At 40.9% G+C, this 19,262-nt stretch overlaps 1 protein-coding gene across 28 annotated transcripts in view; it reads right to left on the reverse strand.

Annotated features, from left to right (window-relative positions):
- LOC144509076 (RNA binding protein fox-1 homolog 2-like) overlaps window positions 1-19,262 on the reverse strand; it is a 295,347-nt gene that overhangs the window by 36,506 nt on the left and 239,579 nt on the right. For 26 of the 28 annotated variants that reach the window (XR_013500391.1, XR_013500389.1, XR_013500390.1 and 23 more), the window contains one exon: window positions 3,172-3,264. The exons of the other annotated variants lie outside the window; for them this stretch is intronic. Coding sequence is in view for 22 of the 26 variants with exons in the window: in XM_078237387.1 (XP_078093513.1) it covers window positions 3,172-3,264 (93 nt within the window). In the remaining 4 variants the exon portion in view is untranslated. The remainder of the gene's footprint in view (window positions 1-3,171; window positions 3,265-19,262) is intronic. 28 annotated transcript variants of the gene reach the window in all.

Here is a 19,262-nt window from a genome sequence, read left to right on the forward strand (position 1 = left end):
AGGAGAAAAAAATGCATGGTGTCAGCGCAAGGTGGGCTAATCGGATAACTTTATTCAAAGACCCAACAAACCTAATATACTACACGATTCTTTGAGATCAACATTTTTGTGCTTCAGATTCACCCCAAGAGTTTGAGTGTGTTCACAAAGTTACTGAGGAGACTGTTCCTTTTTATTTACTGTCCAAGATTTATACTTGCAATGTTCACTACATGTGCTGACTCCTTCAAGCCTTACACCACGCAGGACAAGCTTCTAGGTGGCACAAAGACAGCAAGCATCTTTCATCATAAACAATTAAATTGGCTCTCAGTGAGTGATGAATTTAAATGAGTCAAGAGTTGTAGTTGCCAGGGCTTCTACAACTGTCATGAGTGAACATGGCATTATTTGCAAGTTGCATTTATACTGGTGGGTCCTAGACAAATAGATGGCCTGATTGCATCAATATTTGGTCATTTGTAGCTATACAAGGAAAATTTCTATTAAGCGCAGATTGTCAACAGAAACATCAGGAGCAGAATGATATTTTAACAGGGTGTTTTTCCACTGAGCTATTAAATAACACTCATACTCCAAAAAGTTAATCTACTTGTCTTTCAAGTTTTGTGAAGTTTGGGGTGAGGGGAACTAACCCCTCCACCATTTAGAACCATGTTTCCCCAGATCTGGTTAGACAGGGATTACTCTTATCCCTTCAATCAATTAGACAGAATTATATACAGTACCATGAGATATTGTACTAAAAGGATTAACTAATGAGCCATATTTGACTATTATGGTCTAGGGGCTTATCCATTGGATGTTGCCACTACCAGCTTCTTCCAACCATTACACTTCCAGACTCTGACTTGTGCCACATTGGCAGTGAAGTCCATGTCATTAGAAAGCACTTTTGTGTTGTCTTTCCATCTTATTTGTCTCCTGACCCGACTACGGTTAACTCTAACATTAGAAATTATGCTTAAAAATAGTAAGACTGAATAAGATGCTCTCCAACTGATTCAATGGCAAACTGCGTGTATCCATATGGAGCAGGAAGGTCCCATGTTCAATTTAGGAGCCAGAAAATGGCAACCTTGGCAGCAAGGGCACTTCAGCAATTGGTGTCAGTGTCACTGGGATTAAGAAGGCAGAGAAACAATTAATATTCTCTCACTGCCGCTGTCCAGTGACTATTCCTGGCAGCACATGTACATGGACGTCAGGTGAGGGAAGAATCGGGCTTAGCTGTGATGTTCCTTCACAACTGAACAGCTAAATGACACTCCAGCCTCACAGGTGAACAGTGCCACTTTGGTGAGCTACTCGTGGCCTTGGAACAGTAAGGCAGAGTGAATCAGCACCTGCAGGAGAGAATTTTAAAACAAACCAGACAACGAAACATCATCTAATTTAAGGAATGCTTCCAAAGAGAGAAAAATTGGTATTTCCAAAGATGTTTTCCCATGTTTCTAGCTTGGAATAAAAAGTTTGTTAAAAGAAGAAAAGAGTTTAAATTTTTATTAAATGGATGGTCTTTGAGCAGGGACTCAATCAGAACACTTTGCAAAATACACTCTCACTCATCAAGTCTCCACACAATTACTAGCCTGAGAAGTACAAGGTTTACCTTTGTTTGGCCACATACAAACAGATCTAAAAACCATGGAACAAAACAATGAAACAAGGAACATGCCAAAGGAACATTAAAAATTTTAAAATAAAAGATAGTAGTGAAGGTTTTTAAACATTAGGTGAGGGGCAAAAGTCAGTTTTCCAGCAGTGTGCAACATGAGCACCAAGGAGGGCCAAGAACCATTGGAGAAGCCACACATTGAGCCAATAGAAAAGGAGGCACAATCCCAGAGAAACAGAGTAACCATTCACAGGCGTGACATACAAGGAAAGGGCGAAGAGACGGGAACAAGGACAAACAAACACAAAGAAAGGGTGCATTAATCAGCAAAACCGTCGTTAAAACTCTGAGTAAGATGTGTAGGAGTCACCATCAATCAACTACTAAATATAGCTCAGGCTGCTTAAAAAAACAAATAAATAAATATGTACAATCCAGTACAGGCGGCACCAAAAAACAGCATTGGAAAGGGGGAAAACGACAAGTCAAGTCACATTCGTAGCGTTAAACGTGAAATGGCAGATGGGTTTCCTTTTTGTTTTGTGTTCGTTTGTTTTGTTTTTTCTTGGTTCACTTACCCCTTGCGTACCATCGCCAGCATGTATAGTTACCATGGTTACTGTGACTCAAGTGAAGGGCCCTAAACGCTACACCATCGAGGAGGGAAATATAAAAAAAAAGCAAAATATGCAAACATCTTACTCAAAAGGCTTTAAATGATTCATAAAGACCAGTCTGCATACAAGGCAGAGCTGAGGAGGAAATCTGAGATCTAAAAATTCATTTGGAATTAAGAGAATTCTATCCAAAACTACGAGAGATAAACAAGCTTTCAGACCCTCTTTGGTCAAGCGTACTCCAAGTTATTTGCAGATATCATTGGTTTGCAATAGACCCCAGGCCCAACAACAAATAGGTTTTTGACACAAGCATGTTTGTAAATGGGAGGGTAGTGAGAATGTTAATACAGTGTTTGCTTTAATTATCCACCTTTTAATAATTAATGATAATATTGAATTTAGTATTGAACATTTCAGTAGCTTTGATCACTAACCTAAGGCTATCTGCAGCTGCTTGGAAAGCCAGTCCAAAGAAGCTCTACAGGTCCTCTTGTTTACAAGAGGAAAGGCTAACTCCACTGATGGATTCACCCCTCAGCACTGCGTTGAAGAAAACTGACTCACTTCTTTGTGTGTTTCGGTAGTTTTACCTCAGAAAACAAGGGGAACCTACTTGCACCCTGCTTTGAAAGACACAGAGGTAAAACTGGACATTCTCATTGCATAAACAAAATAGAAAAGGAACCTTGCACAACAGAGGCCAAAAAAAAAACAACACAAACATAATTCTGGTCAGCAAGGCTGTAGGAATTACTGTGTAAATTAAAGAGTGCAAGAAAGAGATTGGGGGGGGGGGGGGGGGGGGTAAGGGGGTAGTTAGAACAATGACGCACATATGATGACCATCGAACAACCAGTGTAGAAAATAAAAGGTGAGGCAAGACATTTAAAATAAATGTATAGAAGGAAACAATTTTTTTTTAAGACATGCACCTCTATTTTACGGCCCTCAACCACCGTGCCGTGTAATTTCTCCCTCGCCCTGTCGGCATCAGCACTAGATTCGAAAGTTACGAACCCGAATCCCTGCATGCGGCGGGAGAAGGGGGGAGAACAACATGCACATCATTATAAATAGAACAAGTACATGACCACAATCAGCAATACTTTTCTCTCTCATCCTCATGCATGTTTCTTGGAAAATTAAAAAGTAAAAAAAAGCGGCGAGGCCAAACAAAACTGTACTCGTTACTTGGGCTGCTCGTTAGTTATCGGGAGATTGGCGACAGCTTTAGTTTAAAATGGGAGTAGGAGCAAAGGGATGGATGAAAGCAGCAAAGAGCAGGATACAGAAAGCACACAAGGTCAGTATACAGTTACTGTTTGTAAGGTGTTCCGAGCACTGTAACTAGGTTCACTCTTTTCAGACGCTGGTTTACAACTATTGTGTCCCAAAGCACACAGTCTGCGGAGCTAAAGGTTCACTAATGGTCCAGTTCACTAATGTGGCCATGAATACTCACTGAACAAGTCTGTGGTCCTAGATGTCTGACAAGTTTAATTAGCTGTTCTCATCAGCTGGACCACATACCACCAGCCACTAGTACTACCAGGGCACTAGTTACAACAACTGATTTCAGGTGGCACTTTGGTGGGTGCTAAATGGTTTGTTTATTTCTAAGCTGCATTGGCTAAAGGGGAGTTAGGAAATCAGTCTGGGTCCTGCTTCTGATGGTTATCCAATGACCTCTGCTGGAAAATCATATTAACAGAGGAAAGCATCAGGCTCAGTTGCAACTTCCCAACAATTAGCTTGGCAACATGAAATGTCTAGCATCTTGGACAAGTACCAGGTAATTGCCAGAGACTGTTGGATCACACACTAGTTACGAAACATCCCTTTCGGAAAAATGGGCTGAAAAAAAAAACTGAAAAGACAAAAGCACAGCAAGTATTCCAAAGAAACTGACTCTATTGTGAAAATGTAATTATAATAATGAGAAATCAAAATGTTTCATCAATAGTATCCATTTGACTTTTGAACTGTAGGAAACCCAAATGCAACTTGCCCGCCTTGCTGCTCAACGTCATTCCCTATTTTCATGTTAGCCTTGATGCCTGGAATAATGCTGTTCATTCAATTAAATGTGTGTGTGCAAGAGAGACAACTTCCAGCTGCCACAGGACAGACTGTGAAAGGAGTAATTTCTCCACTGGCCACATTAAAATTGGAATTTTGAACTATGTAGAAAAAAAATAAACAAACCCTGAAAGCCTCAACAGAAATAAACCTCAGGCTGTAAAAATTCAGAATGAGAGAGATAATTAGTGACATTTTTCTTTGCAAATAAATTCAATTTTTGATGATGTGAAGGGGGCTGCTGTAGAGATACTGTAACGATGTAAATGGTCAGAGAGACATCGGTAAATGTCTGCCAGCAAAGCCAAGGACTATCTCAGCTTCAATAATCAACATGTGGAAGTTATTCCACCCAAACAGTTTGAATAGAATTCAATTTCCAATACCACTCAATTGCTGGACTGTCCGAAGCACAGCATATTTTAACAGGGAATGGTCCAATCACGTAATTCAAGGTTTCGCTGGAGCTACACTGTAAGCAGTCCCTGTTTTAGGGAATGGGTGGCACAGTCAGAACACTGTCCTTTTCACCTCTGAATCCTGGGTTCAAGCCAGCACAGACAGATGGCATGAAAGCCTCCTCTCACAGCAATAACGGCCTCGAGAGAAATTAGCGTTGGCACACTCAATCCAGCTCCTAATGGGCAGAAGTCCACAGTACAAATGAAATGTAATTCAGCATTAACTAGCAATCATTCTGTGTACTCAGCAAGGTCATAACGATGGTGAGTATAGAAAATTGAAATGTCAGAATGAAGTAGTACTGGTGGCTCCTCCAACGCTATACGTCGAAGCAAAAGGAACGCTTTAAAATACAAGGTGGGGTTGAGGTGTACTGCTCAGTGTATGCGCAATTTCACTCTGCATTTAATCAGCACTGTACCTGCGAGTGTCCAATGCAATAGACAATGGAAAAATTGAAAACTGGATTCTAAACGGGATCAGTCCCTACCTTAAATGTTAAACTTCAACCAAAGATAATGAAATATAATAGCTGTCCTTCTAACAATATACAGAGACGTGGTTAATGGTAAAATAAGAATTAAAGACAACTGAGCAGCTACACTGATTTTTTTGAATGGACAAGACAATATTTTTAGTGTGTCTTTGTGAAAGTCCCATGTTAGGTTTTGTTGGTGACTCACTATCTCACAGCAGCTTTTAACAGATATTCAGATTTTAAAAATCCAGAATTTAAAAATGAAACCAATTCATAATTTGTTTTGTTGTAAAAGGTACAATATACAGTAAACATTATTTGTATACTTATCTACTTCTCATGCTGTGTTCAGTATCCATTACTGAAGCCATTTTTATCTTGATTTTTATCTCCCACATTCTAACAGTTCCAGCCACATTCTTGCTTTCTCTTTGGCTGAGTGCATTAATGGGCCCATTAAATCAGTCAAGAGGAAGACCACCTTAAACTTTGCACTGTCCCCAAAGGCAGTTCTAGGGACCTCAGTTCACCCTCTTCATATATAATGTGCTGTTGGCGGGTGGCACGGAGACTGGGAACCTGCTGCCTATGACACATCACCAATGCAAAGACTATCATGTTGGCCATCATAGTATTGTAGAAGAACAGGGGGTAGTTTAGCTCAGTTGGCTGGACAGCTGGTTCGTGATATAGAGCAATGTCAACAGCGTGGGTTCAATTCCCATACCGGCAGAGGTTATTGATGAAAAGCTGCCTTCTCGACCTTTCCCTTGCCTCAGGTGTGGGACTCCTCTGGTTAAATCCTGTCAGCCTATGGTGACTTTATCTTTTGTTTACTGTTGGACAACTACTGTGCCCAAAGACAGGGCCACAATTTACCCTTAACCTCAGTAACTGACCATTTTCTGTTTATATAATCAGAGTAAAACTCTGGTGATGAAAGGACTCAGATCAGAAATGATCTTGTCTCAATGCAGAAATGAGAAGCAGCAGAGGAGAGGCGGTGTATATCCAGTGAAAAAATAATCAAGACATTTTGGCTGGTGAGTATTACCATTCTCTATTACTCTACATGAGGGCAGTGGGTCAAACTAAGAAATGAGTTAATTGCCTAATAGGTTTTTAAGTTGGCAAGTTTTAAACGGTGTATTTAAGTAGACTTAAATCTAAATAAATGTTACCTTTCATTTCAATTAATCTCTATAAAATAAAGTGACGTTTACACAAGGGAACCAGCCGATTGGCATGTGGCTGGTAAGTATATTTTTAAGTCTTATGTTTATTTCTGTGAAGTCAGTCAGGCACAGCAGGGCACATCAGTCCCATTCAATGCATATCCTTTCCATATAGGAACTCAAGGATTGTGGTCTGAATACCAATACGAGTTCTGGTTCCTCTAGGAAATTCAGCCAGAGCCAAGGTCACAGCATGATGTCTGACACAGCTGTGCAGGGGGACAGGAGGAAGACTGGGAAAGCAGTATAATCCCATTATCAGGATGCTTGTAGCTACCTGGTGCCACGGTCAAGGATGTCACTGAGCAGCTACAGGGCACTCCGAGAACAACCACAGAATGGCACAGTGGCAGCACTGCTGCCTCACAGCGCCAGGAGCCCAGGTTCGACTCCCGGCCTGGGTCATTGTCTGTGTGGAGCCTGCACATTCTCCCCGTGTCTGCTTGGGATTCCTCCGGGTGCTCCGGTTTCCACCCACAGTCCGGAAGACGCGCTGGTTAGGGTGCATTGGCCATGCTAAATTCTCCCCGAGTGCACCCGAACAGGCGCCGGAGTGTGGCGACTAGGGGATTTTCACAACAACTTCATTGCAGTGTTAATGTAAGCCTACTTGTGACACTAATAAATAAACTTTTTTTAAAAATTTAGATCATGGTACCAACGGCATAGACAGACAGGTGAAATCCAGCAAACAAATTTTAAGGAGCCAGGAAAGAAATTGGTAAGCAGGATCATTTAAAAATAAATTATTTCATGGGCGAGGCCAGCAGTTTAATTTCCCATCCCTAATTGCCCTTGAGCCATTTTCTTCAGCCGCTGCGGTCTATGTGGTGTAGGCACACTCAGAGCTGTTTAGAAGGAAGTTCCAGAATTTTGACCCAGGGACAGTGAAGGAATGGCAATATAGTTCCAAACTAAAGGCAGCAATCTCCAGGTTAGTCCCTGTGCCAAATGCGAGTGAGTATAGAAATAGGAGAACAGAACAGATGAACGAGTGGATAGCGTGATGGTGCAGGTGGGAGAGCTTTACATTTCTGGGACATTAGGACTGGTTCTGGGAGATGTGGAACCTGTACAGGCCGAAAGGGTTAATCTCAATAGAACCAGGACCAACGCCCTTGCAAGGCAGTTTACTAGTCTATAGGGAAGGGTTTAAATTAAGTTGGCAAGGGATGGGAATCAGAATGTAATATTCAGGAGAAAAAACAAGGTGCACAAAGAATTGGAGAGACAACCAGCTCCATAGTGGGGTCAGAATTAAGAGGAATGCAGCAAGGGCTAAATTGGGTTTACAGTGCATGTGTGTGAATGCGAGAAGTGTGGTTAATAAGGTTCTGTGAACTGCATGTCCAGCAGGCTAAATGGGAATATGATGTTGTGGCGATATGGAGACATGAATCAAAAAAGAGAAAGACTGCATACTAAATATTTCAGAAGTAGAGGAAAGATAGGGAAAGAGAGGAGGACGGGGTAGTATTAGAGCTACAATGATACTACTGGGTGCATCCTGTAGGCTACCAACTGTGGAAAAAGATAGAAGACTGAATTTGCAAAGAATTATAAACAGGTGCAAAACCTATAGAGTATTTATAATGAGGGACTTTAATTATCCTAATATAGACTGGGATAATAATAGTATAACAGGCAATGTGTTCTGAAGTGTGTTCACCTGTGAGGAAGGAGGCATTGCTGGATCTGATTCTGAGCATTGAGCTGGAATAAGGGAATCCATTGTCAGTAGCGGAACACTTTGGGGATGATCATAGTATCATAAGGTTTAGGTTAGCTATGAAAAAATCCAAGGAGCAATCCAGAATGAAAATACCTGACAGTCATTTCAATTGGGTGAGAACAGATCTGGCCCAGGTTACCTGGAATCAAAGATTACAGGTAAAACTGTAATGACAACGGGCTGGTAGAAGAGATGGTTCTGGTACGATCAAAATATATTCCCATGAGCAGGAAAGGTAGAACAACCAAAGTAGAGCTCACTGGATGACAGTATTACAGTTGATAAGGAGGATGTGCAGGATATTCTGGAGGGTCTGAAAATAGATAAATCCCCTGGTCCGGATGGGATTTATCCAAGGATTCTCTGGGAGGCAAGAGAAGTGATTGCAGAGCCTCTGGCTCTGATCTTCAGGTCGTCGTTGGCCTCTGGTATAGTACCAGAAGATTGGAGGTTAGCGAATGTTGTCCCATTGTTTAAGAAGGGGAACAGAGACTTCCCCGGGAATTATAGACCGGTGAGTCTCACTTCTGTTGTCGGCAAGATGTTGGAAAAAATTATAAGGGATAGGATTTATAGTTATTTGGAGAGTAATGAATTGATAGGTGATAGTCAGCATGGTTTTGTGGCAGGTAGGTCGTGCCTTACTAACCTTATTGAGTTTTTTGAGAAAGTGACCAAGGAGGTGGATGGGGGCAAGGCAGTGGACGTGGTATATATGGATTTTAGTAAGGCGTTTGATAAGGTTCACCATGGTAGGCTTCTGCAGAAAATGCAGATGTATGGGATTGGGGGTGATCTAGGAAATTGGATCAGGAATTGGCTAGCGGATAGGAAACAGAGGGTGGTGGTTGATAGTAAATATTCATCATGGAGTGCGGTTACAAGTGGTGTACCTCAGGGATCTGTTTTGGGGCCACTGCTGTTTGTAATATTTATTAATGATCTGGATGAGGGTATAGTTGGGTGGATTAGCAAATTTGCTGATGACACCAAAGTCGGTGGTGTGGTAGACAGTGAGGAAGGGTGTCGTAGTTTGCAGGAAGACTTAGACAGGTTGCAAAGTTGGGCCGAGAGGTGGCGGATGGAGTTTAATGCGGAGAAGTGTGAGGTAATTCACTTTGGTAGGAATAACAGATGTGTTGAGTATAGGGCTAACGGGAGGACTTTGAATAGTGTGGAGGAGCAGAGGGATCTAGGTGTATGTGTGCATAGATCCCTGAAAGTTGGGAATCAAGTAGATAAGGTTGTTAAGAAGGCATATGGTGTCTTGGCGTTTATTGGTAGGGGGATTGAATTTAGGAGTCGTAGCGTTATGTTGCAACTGTACACAACTCTGGTGCGGCCGCACTTGGAGTACTGTGTGCAGTTCTGGTCCCCACATTACAGGAAGGATGTGGAGGCTTTGGAGAGGGTGCAGAGGAGGTTTACCAGGATGTTGCCTGGTATGGAGGGGAGATCCTATGAGGAGAGGCTGAGGGATTTGGGATTGTTTTCGCTGGAAAGGCGGCGGCTAAGAGGGGATCTTATTGAAACATATAAGATGATTAGAGGTTTAGATAGGGTGGATAGTGATAGCCTTTTTCCTCTGATGGAGAAATCCAGCACGAGGGGGCATGGCTTTAAATTGAGGGGGGGTAGTTATAGAACCGATGTCAGGGGTAGGTTCTTTACCCAGAGGGTGGTGAGGGATTGGAATGCCCTGCCAGCATCAGTAGTAAATGCGCCTAGTTTGGGGGCGTTTAAGAGATCCGTAGATAGGTTCATGGACGAAAAGAAATTGGTTTAGGTTGGAGGGTCACAGTTTTTTTTTTTAACTGGTCGGTGCAACATCGTGGGCCGAAGGGCCTGTTCTGCGCTGTAATGTTCTATGTTCTATGTTCTAAAAGAGATGGAGATTAAGATGAAGATGCAAAAGGTTGCTTATGACAGATATCGGGTTCATATACAAGTGATAATCAAGCTAAATACAGAAGGTTCACAGAGGAAGTGGAAAAAGAAATGAGAGACAGAGAGTTTGAGAAGAGACTGGGAGCTAATATGAAAGGGAATCCAAAGGTCTTCCATAGATGCACAAATAGTAAAAAGAGTGGGTGGATTAGGCAGCAAAAAAGGGATCTAAGCATGGAAGCAGAGGGAATGGCTGAGGTACTAAATGGATATTTTGCATTTCTCTTTACCATGAAAGAAGATGCTACTGAAATAAAGAGGAGATAATCGAGACACTGGATGAGTTAAATATTAATAAAAAGGTCCTGACTGGACTTTAAATTGACAAGTCCAAGGACCAGAGCAGATGCATCCATGGATGCAAAGGGAAGTAAGAGTGGAAATTGGAGAGATACTGGCCATAATCTTCCTGTTTTAGATAGAGTGGTGGTGCCAGAGGACTGGAAAATTGCAAAGGTCACACTCCTGTATAAAAAAGCCCAGTGACTGAAGGCCAATCAATTCAATCTTAGTAGTGGGAAAGTTTTCTTTAGAAACAGTAATCTGGGTCAAAATTAACAGCCACTTGGACAAATGTGGATTAATTAAGGGAAGACAGCCCAGATTTGTGAAATTAAAATTGTGTTTAATTAACAGAGGTGAGAGAGAGCTGATAAAGGTAATGCAGTGGGCGTGGTGCCACATAATGGGCTTGTCAGTAAAGTTAAAGCCCATAAATTAGAGGACAGTGGCAGCATGGATATAAAGCTGACTGAGTGACAGAGAACATAGTGACAGTAAAGGGTAGTTTTTGGGCTAGAGGAAGGTATATAGCAGGACTCCCCAGTGGTTGCTAATAGAACCATTGCTTTTCTAAATTTATGTCAATGACCTAGCCTTGGGTGTGCAGAACACAATTTCAAAGTTTACGGATGACACAAAACTTGAAGCATTGTGAAGTGTGAAGATGATTCGATGAATATTCAAGTAAAAAAGGAAGTTCTCCTGATGCTCTGGGCTATAAAAAATTCTCTGTCAATACCGCCAAGAGAGATTCACTGATCGATTATCTCAATGCCATTTATGTGACCTTGCTGTGCATAAATTGACGAGAGTTTATTAGCTGTCTAATGCTTTTGAGATGCCCCAAGGATGGAAAAGACACTACACATAACATTAAGTTCTCCCTTTCTTTAAATATAATTTTTGTTGTAATATGGAATAAGCAGTCAGCAGAAATGCATATCTATACAGAGGGAAGAAGAAAACCAGAGGCAAACACACTGGGACTTGAAAGAATAAGACAAAGATTCAAGAAGTCTAAAACATTGGTTCATCATCATCTGTACCTGGGGACATAGAGACAGAGTGAAAAACTCACTCCCACTCCAGAAATCAAACAGGAGGCATTCCCCCACCCACTGCCCGCATCAACAGCTGTTAAAGAACTCAATTTTGAACAGGTGGCAAGAATTTAACCAATTTCAATCTAACTATTCTCAAAATCACCACCTCTCAATTTACTACACACACAGAGGTTGACTTAGACAGTTTTGGGCATGATGTACACTGGACATTGAAGCCTATTCCATTTCATTAGTAACTAATTAATGATTTAATGTACATGAATTTTATTCTTTAGAGTTGGGGTCTACACAAAGGTGTTTAACATTAAGCGTTAGCAAGTTATTAGTAGGTAATTGTTGGAAGGTGCAAAAGAGGTAGCCCAAGTAACTCGTCGTTTTAATCTGGCCTCAGAACTGCAATAAATACAAGCAACAGATGAGCAGTGTCAAAAAGTAGATCAACAACCCCTGCAGAAGAATGATAAATAAATGTTACTAGATACAAATATAAAAACGAGAAATCAAAAAAAAGGCGATACTCCTATATGTGTTCATAGACAGAAAACACAATTTAACCCATAAGAATACATGCACTATATCCCCAATATACCACAGTGCACATAATAAACACAGTTTCAGCAGCAAAAAACAATCATGCTTGAAGTGATTGGTCGAGGGTAGTTGTTTTCATGCTGCGTTAGAGGATTTTCATCTACAACCTTATTCATCATCTGTAAATGACTTGAAGCTGTTTGCAAGAATCAGTTCCACTGACCTCAGACCCCACAGATGAGGCCAATACGTTTTTGCTCCATTAACTACAGACCATTTTCTGGAATCTGTTAGGGACTAGTTACCTATGCAAAGCATGATTCAATTTGGAATCCCGAGGCTCCAATTGATCTCCAGGGCTGTGGGCCAATCAGAGAAAGCCAAGCATCAATACCCTGGAGCAAAGACCACCATGGGCTACAAGGTACTGCCATTCACTCCATTCACTTGAATGAAACAGACTCCTCCAATCAGGAGAGCAAAGAATTGTATAATCCAGGGTTGAATTAATCAGTTTTCTATATTTTATAATGTGACTGAATGAGCTAACTTACATTTATGCTCATGAGGGTTATAAGAAATCTAATTTATTGGCTAAAAATCATTGCTGAAAAGAAATACAGGCTTCTGAAGCTTTTTGTCTTGAACTCATCAGGACAAACACAAAAATTCCAAATTTGAAATGATCACAACAGGAGATAAGGGTGCTGATTTGTGAGCAAGCCTCTGATCGGCCAGGACATGGCGAAAGCTCCTGGGTAAGTTGCAAGGCTTGAATGTATTCCTTTTGTGTGCAGAGAATGGTCCTTGTGAATGAACACAGGTCACTTCTAGCGAGTGAAAATGAGCCAAGATGTGAGCTGGATTATCCTAAATTGGTTGTTAGTGTGGCTATTAGCACACTCAGGATTGCTCAGCACGTGCTGCCCAATTGCAAAGTCACATCCATCAGCAGACAGTTTTTGTGTTTTGCAAGCGCAGACTAGTTGAGTACGATCTGGACGCCGTCTATTAGAAGCAGCTGGAGGTATACACGGGCGCTGAAATTCATACAGGACGTTGCTCAATAGTGTGGTAGGCAGAAAGCCTACCTGGACTGATGGCAGCATCTTGTTAGTGGAAAACACCATTTGCACCGCTACTACATAGTGGAAGCATGAAACAACTTGCTCACAACCTATTAAAATGTTTGAGAAACTTTGTCTTTCCAGGGTAATTTGAGGTAGACCGGGCACTCTTCAGGTCCAAAAGTGAAAGCATTTAGTCTATTTGTAAGTTTGTGCAATACATAGTGAACAATGATCTGATCGGGATAGCCAGGATACCTCTGCTGCAGGCTCTGAGTTAAGCTTACGATGCCAGGTAGGTAGGCCATACGACCCAATGATTGGCTGATCATTTTTCCTGATGAGTGCAAGACAAAAAGCTTTGGCAACATTTCTCTCTTTTCAGCAACATGCAAGTTCTGTACTACCAATAGACGGGATAAAAATTAGGTTAAAGATTTCTCTCATTTGAGTTTTCTTTGTCAACTGTCCTGCACTTCTGGAAATTTCCAGTTGTGCAAGATCTTCCTCAACATATTAACACAGAAGAATTGTGAAATATCTGATCATTGATCTGCTAGGTCTGATTCCAAGTCACTTGCCCCTTTCCAAATTTCTTGTCTACAGCAATGTTGATCACTTGAACATGTTTCTTGGGCACTGGCTGCCTTCCGCCAACCTTGGGCAAATGACCATTCTTTCGGTTTTGGCAGGTTATTTGATCTGGAAAGCATTGCTGTCAAATCTGATGCTGTCCTCACCAGATACCCATAACATGAACACTGGATAGCAATTAGGAGTTGGAATGTTGGGAGATTTCTTCCCCCTCCTCATCCCTGTGTGGGACACTGACGTTGCCTCCCTGGTGATAGTAACTAACTCAGCATACTTCTGGCGTTGGCATAAGTTCTTTTCGACTTACACCAATGCCTTTATCTGAAATCAATAAAAACCACCGGTTCATTTTTGATAAATTAATGGCAGTTTCACAATAGGAACTTAAAATTTAAGCATTATCAAACCAGATGATGGTTTGAGGATTTGAGTCAAATAGTGTTTCAATATTTGTTGCCTAGGCTTAAATAAGTATTTAGAATGAGCTACTGAAAGGTATCCTTGCAACCGTTACTCTGCAAGGCACTCAGTAGCTTCAATAAAAGGGCAAAATGAAATTGCCAAAGAAAAATAAACTCAGGAGTAGGATGAATATTAATTCCCCAAATATTGTTTGAAGTAGTTCACTGACTACCATTTAGCTTAAAAGTCACTTTGGCGCCCATTCCAGCAATGGTTGTACCCAGACTGAGGATCCGTGGACATTCTTGCAAGCCACTCCTAATCATCAACTCAGTTTGATTTCTCCCAATCAGAGCAGTTTCAACATGGTTAGCAATGGTCTCACAGATACCATAAACAGCAAGCACACCAATGCATAGTGTGTCTCCGTGAGCTGGACATCTGTGGTCGACTCCGAGGACCCATTGTACAGAATAGCAACTATGCAAAGACAGCTGTGAAATTCAAGATTAAAAGCAAAAGGTGTGGGGATGAGGGGAACCGGGACACATCTGTCACCAGAAATGTTTATATCTCAGCATTAAAAATGTTGCTTCATTAGTCATAAAATCAAAAGGAAAGGGATTAAAAGAACATGTTTTTCCTAACCCTTTTTAGCATGAAGTGGTTTTAGTGAGACAGTTAATCATATAAAACATCACAATACTGTGTGGCGATTGGTCCCCTGTATTTCTGGAAAAACAAACATAACCAATCAAATCACATTCCGACTTCATCAATACTTGTACTACTCTCCCACTCATCAGAAACAATAAAAATTAAACTTTACAATATATTTCTAATCAGTTTTGTTTAAAGAGACTGTATCCCATTTTGTTGACCTGTACAGTTGCTTAAAATCAGGGAGGTCTCAGTGATTTGTACAAAATCCGAAAGGGATATGGAATGTCTGGAGGGAGTATGGTTCATCTGTGATTTTCCGTCCCGAGTTTAGCTATTTTAGGTCTCCTCCCTGACTCAAAGATCTGCAAAACTGTTACTTCTGGGGGTTGCTTTGACTCAGCTGGTTCCCAAGGCTGGCTCAGACGACAGGCTGTTCCATAGAATCCCTACAGTGAAGGAGGCCATTCAACCCATTGAGTCTGCACCGACTCTCCGAAAGAGCATCTCACCCAGGCTCGCTCCCCCTGCCCTAGCCCCGTAACCCCCACACACCTACCAGGTCTAATCCCCCTAACCTGCACATCTTTGGACACTAAGGGACAATTTAGCATGGCTAAGGGCAATTTTGATGTGGAGATGCCGGCGTTGGACTGGGGTAAACACAGTAAGAAGTTTAACAACACCAGGTTAAAGTCCAACAGGTTTATTTGGTAGCAAAAGCCACACAAGCTTTCGGAGCTCTAAGCCCCTTCTTCAGGTGAGTGGGAATTCTGTTCACAAACAATTTAGCAATATAGATATAGATGACAATTTAGCATGGTCAATCCACCTAACCTACACATCTTTGGACTGCAGTGAATGGGGCAGCTCTGCTTTATCTGTAACCCGTCCTGCACACAACTCAGAGATGCTGAAGAGAAAAGAAGCTCCCCAAAAGCATTAGCAAGAGGAAGAATTTTTCCTATCCATTAAAACTCACAATCCAGATTTTGCAACCTCAATCCACATTAATTCACCAGTTGCACAGCACCAGTTGTTCAGGTAGAAGGTAAGCATGAAATCAATATCAAGCCACTTGAGCCCAACACCAGAAGGTCTACAAGAATGATTCCAGATGGCTGGGTGGGAGAAGGTAGATCAGGGGTCCAGCACCTTAATTATTATCAGCACCTACCCAGAACTCCACAGCACAACTGAACAACGAACTTGTCTTTTAATTTTTAAAAATTTACTGTACAGGACAACAGAAAGGAAAACCTTCTCTTTAAAAACTTAATCTAAAAAGCAGCAACATATACAAACATTTTTCATAAATCACAAATTGTCATATCACAGTAAGTAAAACGATAGGTAGTCATCTCTCTCCTCCTTCCAAAAAACAAAGTTGCAAGGCTCATGAAAGCTGCGATAGATGACAAAAATATTAAAAAGAAATGTCCAACTCCCAAATATATTAAAAATTCTTCTAATGACAATTGTCTAACTATTCTTTTTTTCCTTTTGTGAATTTGCTAGTCTTGTTGTCATGCTGTTCTACACGTGCTGGTCACAGTTTAGAATATCTTGCCCAGTTAGTAGGTACCAACAAACTAATGAGCATAAGGTACACCACAGTCAAGTCCAGTCCTGTTTCACTCAATGTCTACACACCTACTTTCTATTGGCGTTGCCTGGTAGCAATCAGATGTGGCATCTTAAGCCAATCCACGTGTATAGCTAGTTCAAGGCACTAGTGACCTAGACTTTGCAGTTTTAATGACAGCAAAACTGTCAAGTGTTTCCTGCCATTACACAGTGGAACCAACAACAACTTCTGGTGTCTGCACAGGCACACGTTAAAAGCAGAAATTCCCTGCTGCCTGTCGAAGTCCTCACATAATCAATTAGAAATCACAAAATTGAGAGGACCTCCCCTTTTATGCTATTAAATCATTTTTAAAAGCTGCTAAAAAACTTATACCTCATTAACTGGGGTTTGCACAAAGTACTAAGCTGCTGACAAATAGCTCTGGCCCTATTTAAAACAATCTTTATATCGTAGAATGTCAAATTTTTCCATCATTTTCAAATAAATACTTTAAAAGTTTTATATTTCAGCTCCTAATATGCATGTCGTGATCTTTAATTTGTTCTGTGAAATTTATTTAAAAATTGAAGATAATTGGTGCATTTTACTTTCTGTTGATGTGTGGGAGAATTCTTCAATGTGAATGGTTACTGACACAGTTTGATAATACCATCATTGCTGGATTCCTGCCGGTCCCCTTGACTTGGTGCCAGATTGAAATTAATGTTGGGATGGTTCAAATTCACCCCACAGAGATCGCTAAATCTTTGTAGGCAGCTTTCTTCAAGGTTACTGTTTCTGTCTAGACCATCGCATTCTAATAAGAAAATCTGGGAATCTGCTATCCTTCATACTGATGCCCTTAATCGATGCCTGATGGAGACATGCAATTCCTAAACTGAAAAGGTTGTGCTGGCTCTGCTGGTGTAATTATTTTTAAATGGACACATAATGGCCAATTGAAAGATTCACAATGATGTTGGGTATTTATAATTAGATTACAGAATGCTACGGAGGGCGAGCCAGTTACTGCTATCAGAACCACTTCTTCAATGTAAAAGCACAAAACTTATCCATTTAGGAAAAGTTTTAAATTGGAGGTTCTTAAACTTTTTTAATGCCAAGCAAGTAGTCATTAGCAGGTTGTTAATCACTGGATAAAGGAGTCACGACGTTTGCCACTGATTTAAATTACATTTACCTTTTATCTGCAGATAATTGACCCCATGCCCAATTTCCCTGTTTATTGCTAGTTTCATCCTTTCTGCTAATCTCTTACAGTCTGATGCAGAAATGGGAGACCTGACTCAGTACAGAAGACCAGAATCACTGATTCTGAATCAGCTTCTGACGAGCTTTCAGCAAAAGCAGCAAATACCAACACAGAAACCAGTCATGTTGACGTTTCAGGTCATCAGAACATCGACTGACATACTTCCTCACAGATACTGCCCGGTTTGATGACTATTTCCATATTATTCTGTTTTTGTTTTAAAGATTCCCTGTATCTGCAGTATTTTAGTTACTGCCAATTCAAGAAATTGCTCTTTGAATTGCTTACATGAACCTATTCTACACTGGATTCAGTGGGGCTGGGAACACCAAAGACAGCTCTAGGAATTGGGCAGATTCAGAGTATTGGCAGAAACTCATAATTACAAATGCATCAGATCACACACCCAGTTGTCACCTCAGTAACCTTGTGTTTCTGCTCATGGATCTTTCTTGGTGTCGAGGGAAATTCCACACCAGCCAGCAACGTGATAACCAGCTCAACATTGATTCCTAGACCTGTCTTTGGTGTTCTCAGCCCTATGTTGAGCTGGTTATCACATTGCTGGCTGGTGTAGAATTTCCCTCAACACCAGTAAAGATCCATAAGCTGAGATGCAAGGTTACTGATGTGACAACTGAGTATGTGATCTGTTGCATCTGCAGTTACTTATGTATTTCTGCCAGTATTCCGAATCTGTAAATGTGAGAAATCTGCAGCATCTTTTTCTCTTTGCAAAAGTAGGTTAATTATTTTCTTTTTAAACTGGGAGAAAAGAGGGGAAGAGAACTAGAAGAAACCTCAGCTTTGTTTTCTTGACTTCCCCCGTGACCTCCTCTCCGTTTCAAATAATGGTAGCAAATACAGTGACAGTCGGGGTCACAAGTGTGCAAATTGTTATCTTGACTAAAATTCACCTGCACTTCTTCAGCAGCTCCACTATAAAGTTTAAATAGTCTGTGTTGGCAAAAAACAAACATGCACTAACACAGTGTAGCATCTCATACAGGAAATATTTATTTAATAAGTATTAGTTTATACTCGAATTACATAAGGGCAGCTGAATAGTTGAATTTCCCACAGAACACACTAAGCTGCACCTGTGCTGCCTAAAGAATTGAATGGTTGTGTGTAATGGAATAAACAGGCCATGTTTAATAAAGAACATTTCGAGGGAACATTGCTTATGTGGCAATGGCCATGTTTTTTCTTGATGATCATATCTTTTCCTCCCTCCGAACTACAATGCTGCACAAATGGTTTTAACTAGCAGCTGTGATTTAAAGATTTGCCAACAATCTATGAAACAATAAGTGAAAAGAAAATGCCTTGGAAATTTCTTTTTAAAATTTGTTGCAGAGTTAAACAAACGTTCGCAGCTTGACAATGGACCGGTGTATAATTTAAAAACAAGCAGGGAGGAGGAGGAAGAGGAGGAGAGATGAATAAAATGATTTCCACAGTGATATTCTTGAGGAAAGGAATATCACTGGAATAGCCCAGCTGAAAAAAATCTATAAACAGCTTTCAAACAAAAAAGGTCTTTTATACCGAATTGTCCCCGTGATTAAAAACCAATTCTAGACCAGCAACATTTTCCAACTTCAGTGACCATCAGCCAGAAATTTATTCAACTGAAAAAGCAGG

The sequence above is a fragment of the Mustelus asterias genome, chromosome 21, assembly GCF_964213995.1.
Source record: "Mustelus asterias chromosome 21, sMusAst1.hap1.1, whole genome shotgun sequence".
Taxonomy (NCBI): Eukaryota; Metazoa; Chordata; class Chondrichthyes; order Carcharhiniformes; family Triakidae; genus Mustelus; species Mustelus asterias.